The 13,908-nt window shown below is 41.1% G+C and overlaps 1 protein-coding gene across 1 annotated transcript in view; it reads right to left on the reverse strand.

Annotated features, from left to right (window-relative positions):
• PLPPR5 (phospholipid phosphatase related 5) overlaps nucleotides 1–8,702 on the reverse strand; it is a 45,073-nt gene extending 36,371 nt beyond the window's left edge. Inside the window, exon 1 of the mRNA XM_059854312.1 lies at nucleotides 8,381–8,702. Within this exon, the coding sequence (XP_059710295.1) occupies nucleotides 8,381–8,611 (231 nt within the window). The 5' untranslated portion in view covers nucleotides 8,612–8,702. The remainder of the gene's footprint in view (nucleotides 1–8,380) is intronic.
• Nucleotides 8,703–13,908: the final 5,206 nt, after the last annotated feature.

Genomic DNA, 13,908 nt, shown 5'->3' on the forward strand with positions numbered 1-13,908 from the left:
TGCAAATACAAAGGAGTTTGTTTTCAATAGATATTCCTCCTTAAAGCAGAATGTCTCATGTACAACTTTTTGAGTGCCAGAGATATGGTATATCCACTTCAGCTGGACTTTTTACTTGCAATCTGTGAGGTTACCACATCTCTGCTAAATAAAAAACCATTCATGATGAAAGCTAGGCCACGAGCACTTCAGTGTATCTGAGAGATGCTGCAAGAGCATATAAAGCTTTTTAAACATCACTCTGCTTTTAAGGCTGAAAAACACAGCTAAAGCTACTTACAATTCCACTTTGGCTGTCATTTATTATGTATCATATGGACACCCATCTCCTCAATCCTGCATGATGTACAACGAGCAAGAATTGTTTAGCTAAAAAACTGATTATTACTTCAAGCCTACTATTTTAGATTATAAAAAATGATACAAACTCCTTAATGGCTCAGGATTAGTTGGATTAACAATTTCTCACTTAAACATAAGTGCAACGTTTGTAGGACAAGCAGGCATTCAGCTGTTGCAAACAGAAGCCTGCCTGCCTTGTTCACATCTGCTTGCCACTTTACTTCCAGAGAACCCATCAAAGGATGAAGCATATGGCCTCGATATTGTTAGTGTTTGTAAATCACATGCATACTAATCAAGCAGAAATACATTCCAGTGCAAGTACAAACATAACTTGTGCAGACACCATTCATGTAAACCATCACAGCACAACAGGAAGACAGACAGTTAAAAAAGAATTCCCAAGAAAACACACAGTGGTTCTGAATTTTTAATTGTTTCTCCAGGTTATAGCTCTGTTGGATTAGTGGTTTAATGCTGAGATAAAACCAGCATCAGACTATCAAATCATGTATTTGTCTTGCTATGTGTCCCAACAGGCCAATACTGACATCTGGTACACAAAGTTACTGCAGACCTAACAGCATGATTTATTTTTTTATTCTTAAGTAGAGTTGCAAAGCAATTATCCATTCACAAAGAAAGACCATGAAATAAACTGTCCCTTAGCTTTAAACTTCTCCTGCATTCCAGACAAGGGCATTCCTCCTCCCAAATGTGCCTTCCTGAAGTCCCCAGCACTTACATATTTAAAAAAAACAAAAAAACAAACAAAAAAAAAAAAAGGCAGCAGGTTTTATATCTTTCCTACAAAAACGTGGGAATGGAAGAAGAAACCTATTGAGGAAAGAAGCTGCAGCTGCACACACAGGTTGAAACAGGGCTATGATGACAGCAACCAAATGAGCCCTGCAAGAACAATGTGATCACAGAGTAAACAAAGTTTACTGGCAATTCCTTATTCATGTAAAGTTTCAACAGCTGAAAAATGTGCTAGCAAGAGAAAGGCACACAAAGCTAAAAATCTTTAGCTTTTGATATATAACCTATTTCAATAATCCTGGAATTATTTTCTTTGATTAGCTAATTAGTTTCTCAAAACCATTTCCATTTGATTTCAGAGGCTGCTTAGTCTACCCAATTCATATGAATCAGGATGTAAAACTTTAATCTTCTGTTGCTCTATCACTGTCTTATCAAAACAGCATCATAAGATATTCAAATATCATAATAAAAGTTCACTGTTCCCAGAAAAAGAGCACTAGGATAGACTGCATGCATACCTTGCTGGGCAATTCCTTAACTTTTTCAGTAAGTTGTACATAAAACTGAAAACTTGAATACCTTGCTACATACAGGGCAAAAAAAATCCCAAGGGTAACACAGCTGCTGGCAACTGTTCATCCTTGCATTATTTATCAAGCTTCCTTGATTCTTTTCTGGAAGAAATGACAAACACTTTAATCTCCTTCAGGATGCACAGAGGTCACTTCTTCTTCAAGTAGCAAACCAGGAGAAAAGTCTGTTCAATTCTGAGCATCACAGGATGGCCTCAGTTGGAAGGAACCCTTAAAGATCATCTGGTTCCTAATCCTTCAACCAGGTTGCTCAAAGCCCCATCCAACCTAGCCTTGAACAATTTTAGGGATATGGAATCCACAGTTTTCCTGTTCCAATGTCACACCACCCTCAAAGTGAAGAATTTCTTCCTAACATCTATTCTAAATCCATACCCTTTCACTTAAAACCTTGTTGTATCACTATGAGCCCTTGTAAAAAGTCCCTCTGCAACTTTCCTGTAGGCCCCCTTTAGGCAGGGGAAGGTGCTCCATCGTCTTTCCAAAGCCTTCTCTTCTCCAAGCTGAACCTCAGCTCTCACCCTGTGAGAGCTGTGGTCTCCTCTGTGATCCTTCTCTGGACTCCCTCCAGCAGTCCATGTCATTCTTGTGTTGGGGCCCCAGAGCTGGATGCAGTACTCCAGAGGGGTCTCACAAAAGTGGAATGGCCCTGTGCTTTAGTTTTTTTCCAATACTTATCAAGGTGTCCATAGAAGCCAAAGTGACTTGGTACCAGCCACCAAGTAGAAAAATAACCAGCCTAAAGAATATTGAAGGAACACTTGTGAAAGTAGGGGCTTTTTCTAACTAAGGTGAGGAAGGAAGAAACAGCTCAGGCATGAGGCACAGCAAATTCACAGAAAATATTTTCAGGACTTTAATTTTAGATTTTGCTTTTCCTCACATTATAACAAACAACTGAGAATTCTGATGTCCCAGCTATCACAATCTAGAACCCTTTTTCATGAACAGCACTAAGTTACACACTAGTAGAATAGTTTCAGTGAACTGCAGGTTCACTGAAAGCTTCTCTGCCAGAAGCATTTTGAGAACTCATCATGATAAAATTTGATCAGTCCCTGATGCCACAGCACATAGAACCACAGATGTCAGAAGGAAAACAGGTTACTAGCAGGTTCAGAAAGGAAGACTGAGATGGGAGGTGTCCAGTCACATCACCTAGATCTATGTGCTGGAATCAAGTGGTGCATCTCCTTCAGGTCTCTGCATATTCTTCAACTGCTCTTGAGCTACTCAGACCTGGAGCAATTAAGATAGCAAGACAGTGAAGAAGAAAGCAGACGTAGGAAAACTGCACATACTCCAAAAGGCAGCTTCTCTTTTTCAATTTCCACAGAATGATCTTGTTTTTCTCGCAAGTATTGGGGTACAGTAAATTGATACAAGAACAATTATATTGCATCTTTCACTTCACAGTCTTTCTTTTGCCAGGATTCAAAATTTCCTCCTCAAAGGAAAAAGTTACTGACTAAAGCTAAGCTCAAGGCAGAATGTCTCATTTTGGCATCCATCCCTTGTTTGGGATTTGCCAAATCTAAAGATTCCTCTGGTCCACCAAAAAAAAAAAAAAAAAAAAAAAAACCAAACAAACAAAAAAAAGAGAATGCTATACTTCAGTTCTAAATGACATTAAAAGTATTATTCTAATTGGTCTTTAATTGGTTTGCAGAGAAAATACAAATCTGCTAGGAAGTCACCTAAGCAAACAGAAGTGTATACTTTATGGATAAGTACTGTAATAATATATTTGTTACTTGGAAATAAAAACAAACACCATTTGCATAAGTGAACTGTTTACATACGTTAATGAAAATGTGTCAGTATCTCCTCCTGGCTTTTATATGGCAGTCAGCATACATCTTAGGTCTAATACATCACATTTTATACCATTTATTGTTTAAACAGTTTTGACATTTTAAATAATCCATATTAGCATGTGGAATAAAAGAATCCTTGAGTGCACTTCACAGTATTCTAAAGAGGTACAAATTATTAACATCTACCAGAAAGAAACAATGCAGAACTGATCACTCTATAGATTCTGAAAACATGAGACACATGAGACACTAGCCTCACCGTTCTAGAAAACATCTCTACTGGAAGCTAAAGGATTAGACTGACGTGTATTTCCCAAGCTACATCTGTCATAACAAGTTTAAAAAAGCAACCAGCCCACTGAGCAAGAACTGGCACATTGGGAAATGGCTTAAATAGCACTGAGCCCCCAACTAGCAGTTCTATGCTTATTACATATTTGAATAGACTCAAATCAAGAACCTATTTCCTGTCACCTTCACATTTGACTTTAAGATTAAAAAAAGAAAAAAAATTAAAAATAAACCATGTATTGAGAATTCCTCAGCATAGAAGAGATTTCAGGGTATTAGTACTATGGACAGTAAAAAGATAGGAGCACAGAGCCAGTAATACTCTTCCAAATCTGATTTGCAAAGGGGAAAAAGGGACCCCACAGGGGCACTACCTCTGCCCAAGTCTCAGTCCTCCCTCACAGAATACCATACTTAGGGCTTTTCCATTCTTCTGATGGCAATTTCTACCTCCTCCACATTTTTTAAAGATTTTACTGCTTGTGTGCCTAATGCTCCTTATGCAAACACATCTACTCATTCAAGTCATTACCAGTGCCTAAAAGTATGACCTAGGAGACCTTCAACAAATAAAATTCTAACACTGGAAGGGACCATATATTTTATTATATGTTAAGCTGCAGTTGTTTTCAGCACTTTTTTAAAAACAGACTAAAGAAAAGCAACTGTTTGAACCCTCAAAATTCTCCAATGGAAGAACTCAAAATTGATTTGGGAAATAAGAAACAGTGCCTACACCCTCTAGAGATAACCCAGAGAAAATCAACATTATAATGTATCTTCATTTCATGGAACCTATGTAAAAGCTAGGAAACCAGCTGGGGGAAAAAAAAAAAGCAGCTCTTCTCATCCTACAGCAAGGTTGCTGGATCTCTACAAGTTTCCTACAGCTGCTGCAATACCTGTGAATCCCATGAATGGCTTGGGTCAGAGGGGATCTTAAAGCTCATCTATTCCAGCCCACCCACCATGGGCAGGGACACCTTCCATAGGCCAGGCTGCTCAAAGGCCACCCAGCCTGGCCTTGAACACACCAGCTGCCACAGCTTCTCCAGGCAACCCTGAAGCTGCAGGGGCTTTAAGCAGAGACATCTTAGCAGACAATAAATTTGTTACAGCCAAAGTGAATAGCACAATTTGACTCCTTACTAGATCCTACACAACTTATGAGATGTTTAGAATAGAATAGTTCAGATGGGAGAGACCTACAATAATGATCTAGTCCAGCTGCCCACCAAGTCACAGCTGACTAAATATTTGGTAAATACATGGTAATTACTTGACCAAAGACTGTAGATACACAAACACAGTAAGCCCCCAATACAGAGCACAAAACTTCTTTCCTTCAGCAGTTTCCCTTTCCCAAGAGCACTTGACTCAAAAATTTAAAAAAAAAGCCACCACAAAACAAAAAAATCTTCAACAACAAAAAACTAAAATCAAAGCAAACAAACAAAACCCAACAAAACAAAGCAAGTAAACAAAAAATCCGCATACACAAAAAAACCCAAACAAAGCCAAAATCCCTTCAAAAAGTCAAGCATTCCAGTAGAGCTAGCAGCCTCTGCTTCTGCCCTGGAACTGCACTTCTCAGATCACACTCCTGAGCACCTGTGCCTCGCCAGCCAGCTGCATCTGTCCCTGGATGGCATGGAGGCAGATGGGCTGATGAAGCAGACTGACTCAGGAATGAAAGCCTGGCAGCAGTTCTGCACCAAGGCTGTAGGAACATACGAGCAGGAAGCAGCGTTTTAAAGACTAACCAGAAAATTTCCAGGATGAACACAGCGCTCACAGTACATCCCTGTCAGATGACACAGGTTGTTACTTAGGTCTCGGCACATGCCTGTGGCTGCCCTGTGAGCAGACACTCAGCTCGACCCCATGGCCTGACACTCAGGGCTGCTGCAGCATCATCACAGGGGTTTTGGATGAGCAGCCACATGACAGCCTCACAGCAGCCAGAGACCCACTGCTGATGAGATGCTCATCAAGACAGGTCCTGCTACCGGTATTTACTTTTTTAGTTTTCTACTAGCAGGCATGTAGAAAGGAAAATCATTAGAAAAACTCTTTTTTTTTTAATGATTTTTGAGCAACTTCATTCAAGCTCAGTGCAATGGAGCCATTAATTGAGTCACATTAAGATAACTTGGCTTAACTTGAAGCACTCTCTGGCTCCAATTAAACATGTTCAATCACTCAAGAAAACTTCAGCTGTTGTGAACACCAAGGTAAAGATTCTGTTGCCCTACCTCAAAACTCCAGAAAGAGCATTAACCCCATACACCAATTAAGCAGGAAAAAAAAAAGGATTTTAAAAAAAAATCATAAATTAGAGTATTTAATATCCTATGTTCAAGGACAGTACTCATTGTGGGGGAAAAAAATGTGAAATTGCATTTGAAGAAATCTATTTCCTTCACTAGCCACATTTCATGTAGACTTTACAGACCAAAATTAGACCATGTTACATGATACATTTTTATATTTCAACTACAGAAACAAAGTTACACAGAACATGTATGTCCAAAATGTCATAGACAAGAAACAAATGAAATAGAAGGGAACCTAATCTCTGAAACCTACTACAACTGAAAACATCCAAGTTGTTTTGGTGAAGAATTTTTACTTTCACCACACTCCTTTCAATGAAAAGAACAAGCAAAGGCAATGTACATGTTCTGCACAACTGAGTAAGTGCCATCCTGGGTAAAGACTAAGTCCAAGAGGATTGCTCAAGGCAAATCAGAACAAAACGCTATGCAAAATATGAAAAATCCATCTATTTAATAAAGTTAATTATTAAACTTAATGCTGTTGAATTCATGAGACTCCCAGGAGCTGAATTTTTTGTTCAATAAAATGAAATAAAAATACTTTTTTTAAAAGTGAAACACAGGCATCTACCATGTGGTTTTCCACACCCTGAAATCCCAAAGCATGTCATCTTCCCACAAGACTGGTGACTGGGAGATGAAACACAGTTAAGTATCATTAAATTCTATTACTAGCTTTTTAGCAAGGCTAATTACAAGACTGCCAACCCAAAATGTCACGGAGATTTCTCTGACGTAATCATCCAGCACCCAGGAAATGAATGCAAACTACCAATCCATCTTGCTGACACATAACAGGAAAAAGAGATGCTCCACATGAATATCGGACATAATCTTTATAACTTCCTGAGGCAAACAAAAGAAATAGAATTAAAAGCAAAACAAACATCACACCAACATCAGAGAAACATCACCAGAAAAAAAACCAGCAAAATTCCCTTTTTAGATCTCAACAGTATTAGGGGTTCAAAAGAACAAGCAGGTAAATAAAGTGGTCAAATAACCGATGTTCAAATCTAAAGAACCCAACAAAGCCAAAATGCTAAACAACAGGTTTTGCCAAATGAAAAGATTGAATCCCATGGGAGAAAAAAATAAATTAAAAAGAGAACCAAGTCTCAATACTAAGGCTGATCCTGACAGTAAGGTTTTATATTTGATACCATCTGAGATTTCATGATGCTACAAAAGCAGAAATTGTGTCTGGGATTACCATAGCCTTATCCCGATGAGAATTTTTCTACTCCTATTTTGATACATTTTCCTGAAAAAAGAATTATTGTGATAAAAAAAAACCCACCTGCTATCTTAAAAGGCCTCTTCTTATTGCATTATTTTATTATTCTAATGCTTACAGTTGATTAAAATTAACTCTTTAAAAGGGCTTTCTGTATGTGTAACTGTGCATGCACCTGGTAAGTCTATATATAATCCATCCCCAATGGTCAAATGTTCCCCTCCAGGTCTTTGATCCTCAGTATGGTGAGGGATCACTGAATGATGCTAATGCCCTCGTTATCTGACAACACAGAGTACCTTCGACAGCTTGAAAGGAATCTCGCTGCTTTTCCAAAAAGCTTTCTCTTAGCTGTTTCCCGAAAAAAGATCCCCAGAGAAAATCGATTAAATAAATCACTTTTTAGCCACACCTGTTTAAAACTGATTGACGGAAGATCATGTTCAATTAGAGACACAGGTTTCGTTTGCACACACATCAGTAACTGTGACATATGGAGACAACTAAATCAAGTAAAACTGCTCCCTGCTCGTTGCACGTACCAGTTGACTTTCAGAAAACAAAACTGACAGAGGGATTTTCTAATTAGTACCGGATGACACATCAGTAAGTGGTTGCTGTAAACCGGGTTTTCCTCAGGTTGCCCATCTATCTGCAAGCGACGCGCGTTTCGAAAAAGAAAAGATAATTTTTTACCAAAAGGAGTCGCACGGGGCTGGAAATACTGGCACTGGCAGTTACATAAACCGGTGCTAAAAATAAACTTGAGAGGCGCGGTGGGCACGGTGGGGCAGGGGCTGGGGGCGGCAGCGCTGCCCGCCGGGGCCCCGGGGCCGGGCCGCAGTCCCGGGAGCGCGGAGGGTCCCCGCCCGCCGGGCCCGGCCCGCAGCCGCCCGCCGGCGGCACTGCTCCGGCCGGGACCCGCGGCAAGCCCCGGCCCGGTCCGGTCCAGCCCAACAAGTCACCGGAGTGCGGGCACGGGCGGCTCCTGCTTACCACCAGCACGGGCACGCCTGCGGTCAGCGAGTAGAGGAGCACCGGCGGCACGGCGCTGCGGTCCTCCGGGCCCGGGTAGGGCTTGCGGTACGCGCCCTCGTAGCAGAAGAAACCTTGCACGTTGACGGTGAAGGTGTCCGTGTACTCGAAGTAATAAGCCAGCATCACGGTCCCTGCCATGATCACCATCTGGAAGTAAAGCATGCTGGTGAGCGGAGAGGGCACTCGCATGTACGTGGGCTCCGGCGGCCGCGGCAGCCCCTCTCCCCGGCGGCGCGCTCCGCCCGCTCCCCGGCGGCATCCACCGCGGGCGGGGGCGGCTCAGCGGCGCCCGGGAGCGCGGTCAGCCCGGCGGGGAGCGCGGCCCGTGCAGAGGAGGGCAGCGGGGGCCCGGCCCGCCGCTCCGGCAGCGGCTCCAGCGCGGGCACCGGCTCGTGCGGCGGGCGGGCGGAGCGTGGCGGTGGCAGGGGAGGTCCGGTCCGGTCCGGCCCCGCCCCGCCCCGCCCCGGGAGCAGCGGCCGCGCCGGACCGGGCGGTGAGGGGAATTGCTCGACCTCGGGACGGCTCTCGCGGCACAGCCCTGCGGCCGTGATTAGTAAAGGAACCTCCGCTCTTTCTCCTCCGCCTCCTCGGGGCGGGGGCCACCGCGAGTCCTTCTCTGCGCCGACATACACACCTGTACGACGGGCGTGCACAGGGCCGGGGAGCTCCCGCAGGTGCACGCTCTCCCGTCCTGTCCCGTCCTCTCCTGTCCTGTCCCGTCCCGTCCCGTCCCCTCACGGAGCCGGCGGGAAGCGACTCCGACACTGCCAACAGCCACAGCTCGGACGGGCCCGGGCAGGCACACTGATCGCCACCACTGGCCGTGGTAGGAAAGATCTCAACATGGAATCACAGAAGCACAGCTTCAGTTAGGTTGGAAAGGACCTCTGAGATCATTGAACCCAACCTATGGTCAAACACCACCACGTCAACTAGACCATGGCACTAACTCCCACATCCGGTCTTTTCTTAAACACCTCCATGTATTCTTGTGTGATTCTGTGATTTTACAAGAAAATCATTCTTCATTTTTGCTCTATGACTTGCCAGGCACTTTTATGGCAGCAGCTTTGGAGATACACTGTAGTTACACGCTAACAAAAGAGTCCACCATAAAATAGATTCCTAAAAATATCCCCAACCCAATAAGTTTGGTGTATTTAATTATATTAAAAGATTTGTCAATACATAACATTTATCGTGAGCATATCTGCGTGTTTGAGTGATCAGATATGCAAAATACATTTGACTTAAACAATCAACTTGTGCTCTGGCTCATTTCTGGCCACAGTAGAAGTTCCTTCCAGTCCCACAACTACCCACCCTGACCCCCCAGTCCTTCCAAAACTGGGAATTGAATTACAGTCTTTTGTATGTGGATAGCTATGAAAACAACTAACACTTAGAGCTTTTATTTAACAGCTATAAAGAAAACTGGTAGCTGGCCTTGAATCTATCCTCACTCAAGTAATATCCTAGAGTAGGAGGAGAGTCTGCACCAGTGCTGCAAGAAGTCATATGCATAGGAACACAAAAGAGTTCTATTTAAAAATACATATACAGCCATACACATAAGAAAAGACAGCTGTGTCCAAGGCTTGTAGAGAATCACGCATGTGTAGGCTCTAGTCTGGATCCCCAGAGCCAACAGATAAAACAGTTACTTAAAGGTACACACCCCACCCCAAATGTTACAAGGGTGGAAAACACTCTTAATGGACACTTCAGCTATAGAGTCCACTTATCTTACATAGTAAAGGCAGTAAGAAATAACAAATGAGATTAGATCACCCTGTTTTATAATGAGTAATCATTCTTCTAGTGCTGTACTTTGGCTTTAATTGTTCATTTTCCTCCCTTTCTTGGGAATTTTTTCAATATTCAGTGATGTGAGTCTCCATGCATTTATTTTTAATCACTTGAAGAACACACTCGTCATGTCTGGATTCCACATCCAGTCTATTTTTATGTGCTTTTAACACACTCTCCAGAAGAATCTAAATCATGTAATTCGCACTGCACTCACCAGACTTAGCTGGATAGCTCCCTACCTTAGTGAAAAATCTGTAGTGAGACATGAGACATCTTGTGGTGAATTCTGCCTAGCACAAATTCTATTTTCCCCATTTCTTTAGCACAGTCTAATACAAATTACCATACACATAAAAATCGTAATCCCAGAAATTGCGTACAGACACTCTCATTGTTAGGATGTATGGCCTGATCCAAAGACAAAAGTCAACAGCTGGACTGCAATGAGCACAAGACTCAGCTGTCAGTGCTGTTTGAGTGCATGCCCCATAGAAATGCTGGTGGCATATATCTTTCAAATATCTACATGGAGGAAAATCAGTCTTTTTCCAGAAACCAGCTGATAAAATAGTCCTGCATTTTGCTATCACAAACCAACTTCTGTTTATAGATGTACAAATATACCCCAGCTAGCTGATTCAGTAAAAGTAGACATAGCCTTTTATTACAATGAACATGATGTTTATTGCCTGCACAGTTGAACATGCAAACATATATTAAATCAAGCATATAGAAGCATAAGAACACAATCCCCAGTGACTAATGCAACCAGCGAAATATATCCTGCAACCACAGTGATATGCATGACAGAAGAATGGCAGAGAAAAGCCCAGAACCCACAATTTTTGTTTCAGAAGGCTATTCATACATTAAATTGTCAGCTGAAACTCAGGTAACTGACAGATTTGTTTTGAAATTAACTTCCTTGGGAATAGTGCCACTGATCTCAGAGCAAGAGTTCCCCTGATGTTCCTCATAGGTTTATCTTGTTCTTTTCATTTCCTATCTAATTTTAAGTGAATTTTCAGCTCAGGAGGCACAATGTAGAGGAGGGCAGACAAAGAGAAATCTTAGACACACTAGGTTGCAATATTTTGAAATCAAGACCTTTATTACAAAGAGGTATTTCCAATTCCAAACCAAATTCACTAACCTTTCATGTGCTTACATCACCAGTGCTAATTGTATTTTCTGGTTATAAAACACTGCTCTGGCAAATGGCAGTAAAGAAACAGAGCCAACCCAACAAAGCCTTCTCAATAGGAAGGAAAATAAGAACTGATATCAAATCATCCCACTATTTTTATCTTTCCTGTTTACCTCTTTCATGCTTTATCAGAGTGGCAGCCACTTGAAGCCCCATGACTTTCACTGTTAGATCTCCACACTGCTACACTGAAATACTAACCCAGCCCTTTTTGAGAGGAATATTGCATCTGTGTTGATGGCACAGCAGTAGGAAAAAGACAGAATGAACTATAATCTCTACACATATTTTTAAGATACAACTAAAAGGACATTTTAATTGATAAAGTAAATTGTTTAATGATCTAAATCCTAAAACCCAGTGATCTAAATCCTAAAACCCAGGACATTTACTGCTATTTATGCTTGTAGGACCATGATAATGCAAGATAAAAATAACTTCCTAGCAGCTGGAGCAGCATCATCCCAGAATCAGAAATGGGGGCTCGCCCAGAACACTTGCAGTATGATTCAAACCAGTTAGGCACCAAATTTAAGTTTTTCCTATGGTCTTAGCATGCAGTTTACATAGACAGCTCCATTAGGTGACTAAGCTCTACTACATTAGGGCAGTATGAATCATCTTCTGAAAATGTCATTCATTACATCCTAAGAAATAACAGCCTCTTATGATACCACTTGTAAGAGTAATGACACAAGCTTTGATGACTAGCTTAGACTAGCACCCTTTTAAAGAGCTGTAGAGAGATGTCATTAATTCTACTCTTAACTTTCACTGACACATCGACAAACTAGCTCCAAAATAGAAATTATACTTTCCAAGACTCAAACAGGGAGAAAAATGGTCAAATTAGTAGCAGCATAAGCATTACTATTGTATTTATATTGCAGTATTATGTAGAGCTGGACCATATTTTTCATAGAAGACAACATTTTGCCCGAGTAAGCTTGGGTACCTCATATGATGCAGGACAAGTAATATGAGAGAATGAGCAGATGGAGATGAAACAAATGAGGAGGAGGACAAGGCAGCAATGAAATGATTGAGTTTGATATAATGAGCAGCAGTCACGGCACATTAGTTGCCTAGTCAGTATTTACATCAGTAATATAATTAATCTTTTAAAAACTGCTTTCTGTATTCAAATTAAAAAGCATAGTTCTTCATAGGTTATAACAGAAACTTGGGATACCAGTGAGACACCATGTACCTAAGGCCTGTACATTCTCAGAATTAAAGCCTGTGTTAGCATATCTACCACTATTTATAATAAAAAAAACACAGACACAATTTTGTCTGTACTGGTACTTGAAAGCTGAAATAATAATTGTTTAATCTTTTCTAAGATAAATTTAGGAAAAAGCCTACCACTCAGAAAATTACTACCACCACTACAAATTTATTTTCATTGATAGATACATTTTTGGTAACTGCAATGCTATACAAACTCTACACTTGGCAATCTTTGGCATGATTGGCTCAATAAAAATCATATGACTAGCCTCAGAATATGTACATAAGCTACCTCACCCCATTCACCCAGAATTCTTATAATTTCTTATAATGAAAGAAAGCCACGTCCCAAGGTAATTAATGATCCCTTGAAAGATTGACATAGCAGATTACTGCACAGTATTTGACATAGCACTGGCCTATTCGTGGTGCAGTGTTCAAGTGGGGGAAAAAGAAAAATCACACAGACTTACCCTGTGTAGGACACTGTATGTATTTGTACAGCTGGTTTTGTACATAAACTAAAATTAGTTCAGACATTTGAACAATGCCTGAAGGTTCTTCAGACCAGTTCAAAAACTCTCTTCACATATTACTGAATTAATTTCACTCATTTGAATACGACAGTGTTCTGCACTTTAGTTTGCCTTCTCCTTGGTACATTTTCATTATAAATAGTCAGACTAATTAAGATAATTTATTGACTAAGGATTCTGTACTGCTATTAAGGGGATACACTGAAAGTAAATGTTTGCCTGCTCCTCAAGGTTCTATGTTGTCAGTATAAAGCTCTTATCAAGCTGAAAATCCAGAAGTGTGAATGAAGGAAGTGGTGAGCTCATCAAGACCTTTTTGGGGTACATTATGCTCTCATCCCCAGTTTAGCTGCCTATAGAAAATGGACCCTAGAAATCCCCGGTGTTTTTACAGATACTATAGAGACATTGCTCAAGGATCTATGAACAACAGCTAAAGTTACCAGAGAGATGGAGATGAACTTCTGTTGTTCAGTTGTTCATTTTCAGGAAAACTTGTGCAATGAATCAGTGTTTGTCTACTCACAGGCTGGCTGTTTTAGTGGCCAGAGTTGCTGGTTTCTACCTGGATGAATCCACCCTCTCATTTTTAAGTTCCACACTTTAACAGAATTATGACTAATTTTTAGCTCTGCATTCTTGCTATCATTATCTTTTGCTAATGTCAGGACTGGAGAATAAAATATTTTGCAATACTA

The sequence above is a fragment of the Haemorhous mexicanus genome, chromosome 9, assembly GCF_027477595.1.
Source record: "Haemorhous mexicanus isolate bHaeMex1 chromosome 9, bHaeMex1.pri, whole genome shotgun sequence".
In the NCBI taxonomy this organism is placed as follows: Eukaryota; Metazoa; Chordata; class Aves; order Passeriformes; family Fringillidae; genus Haemorhous; species Haemorhous mexicanus.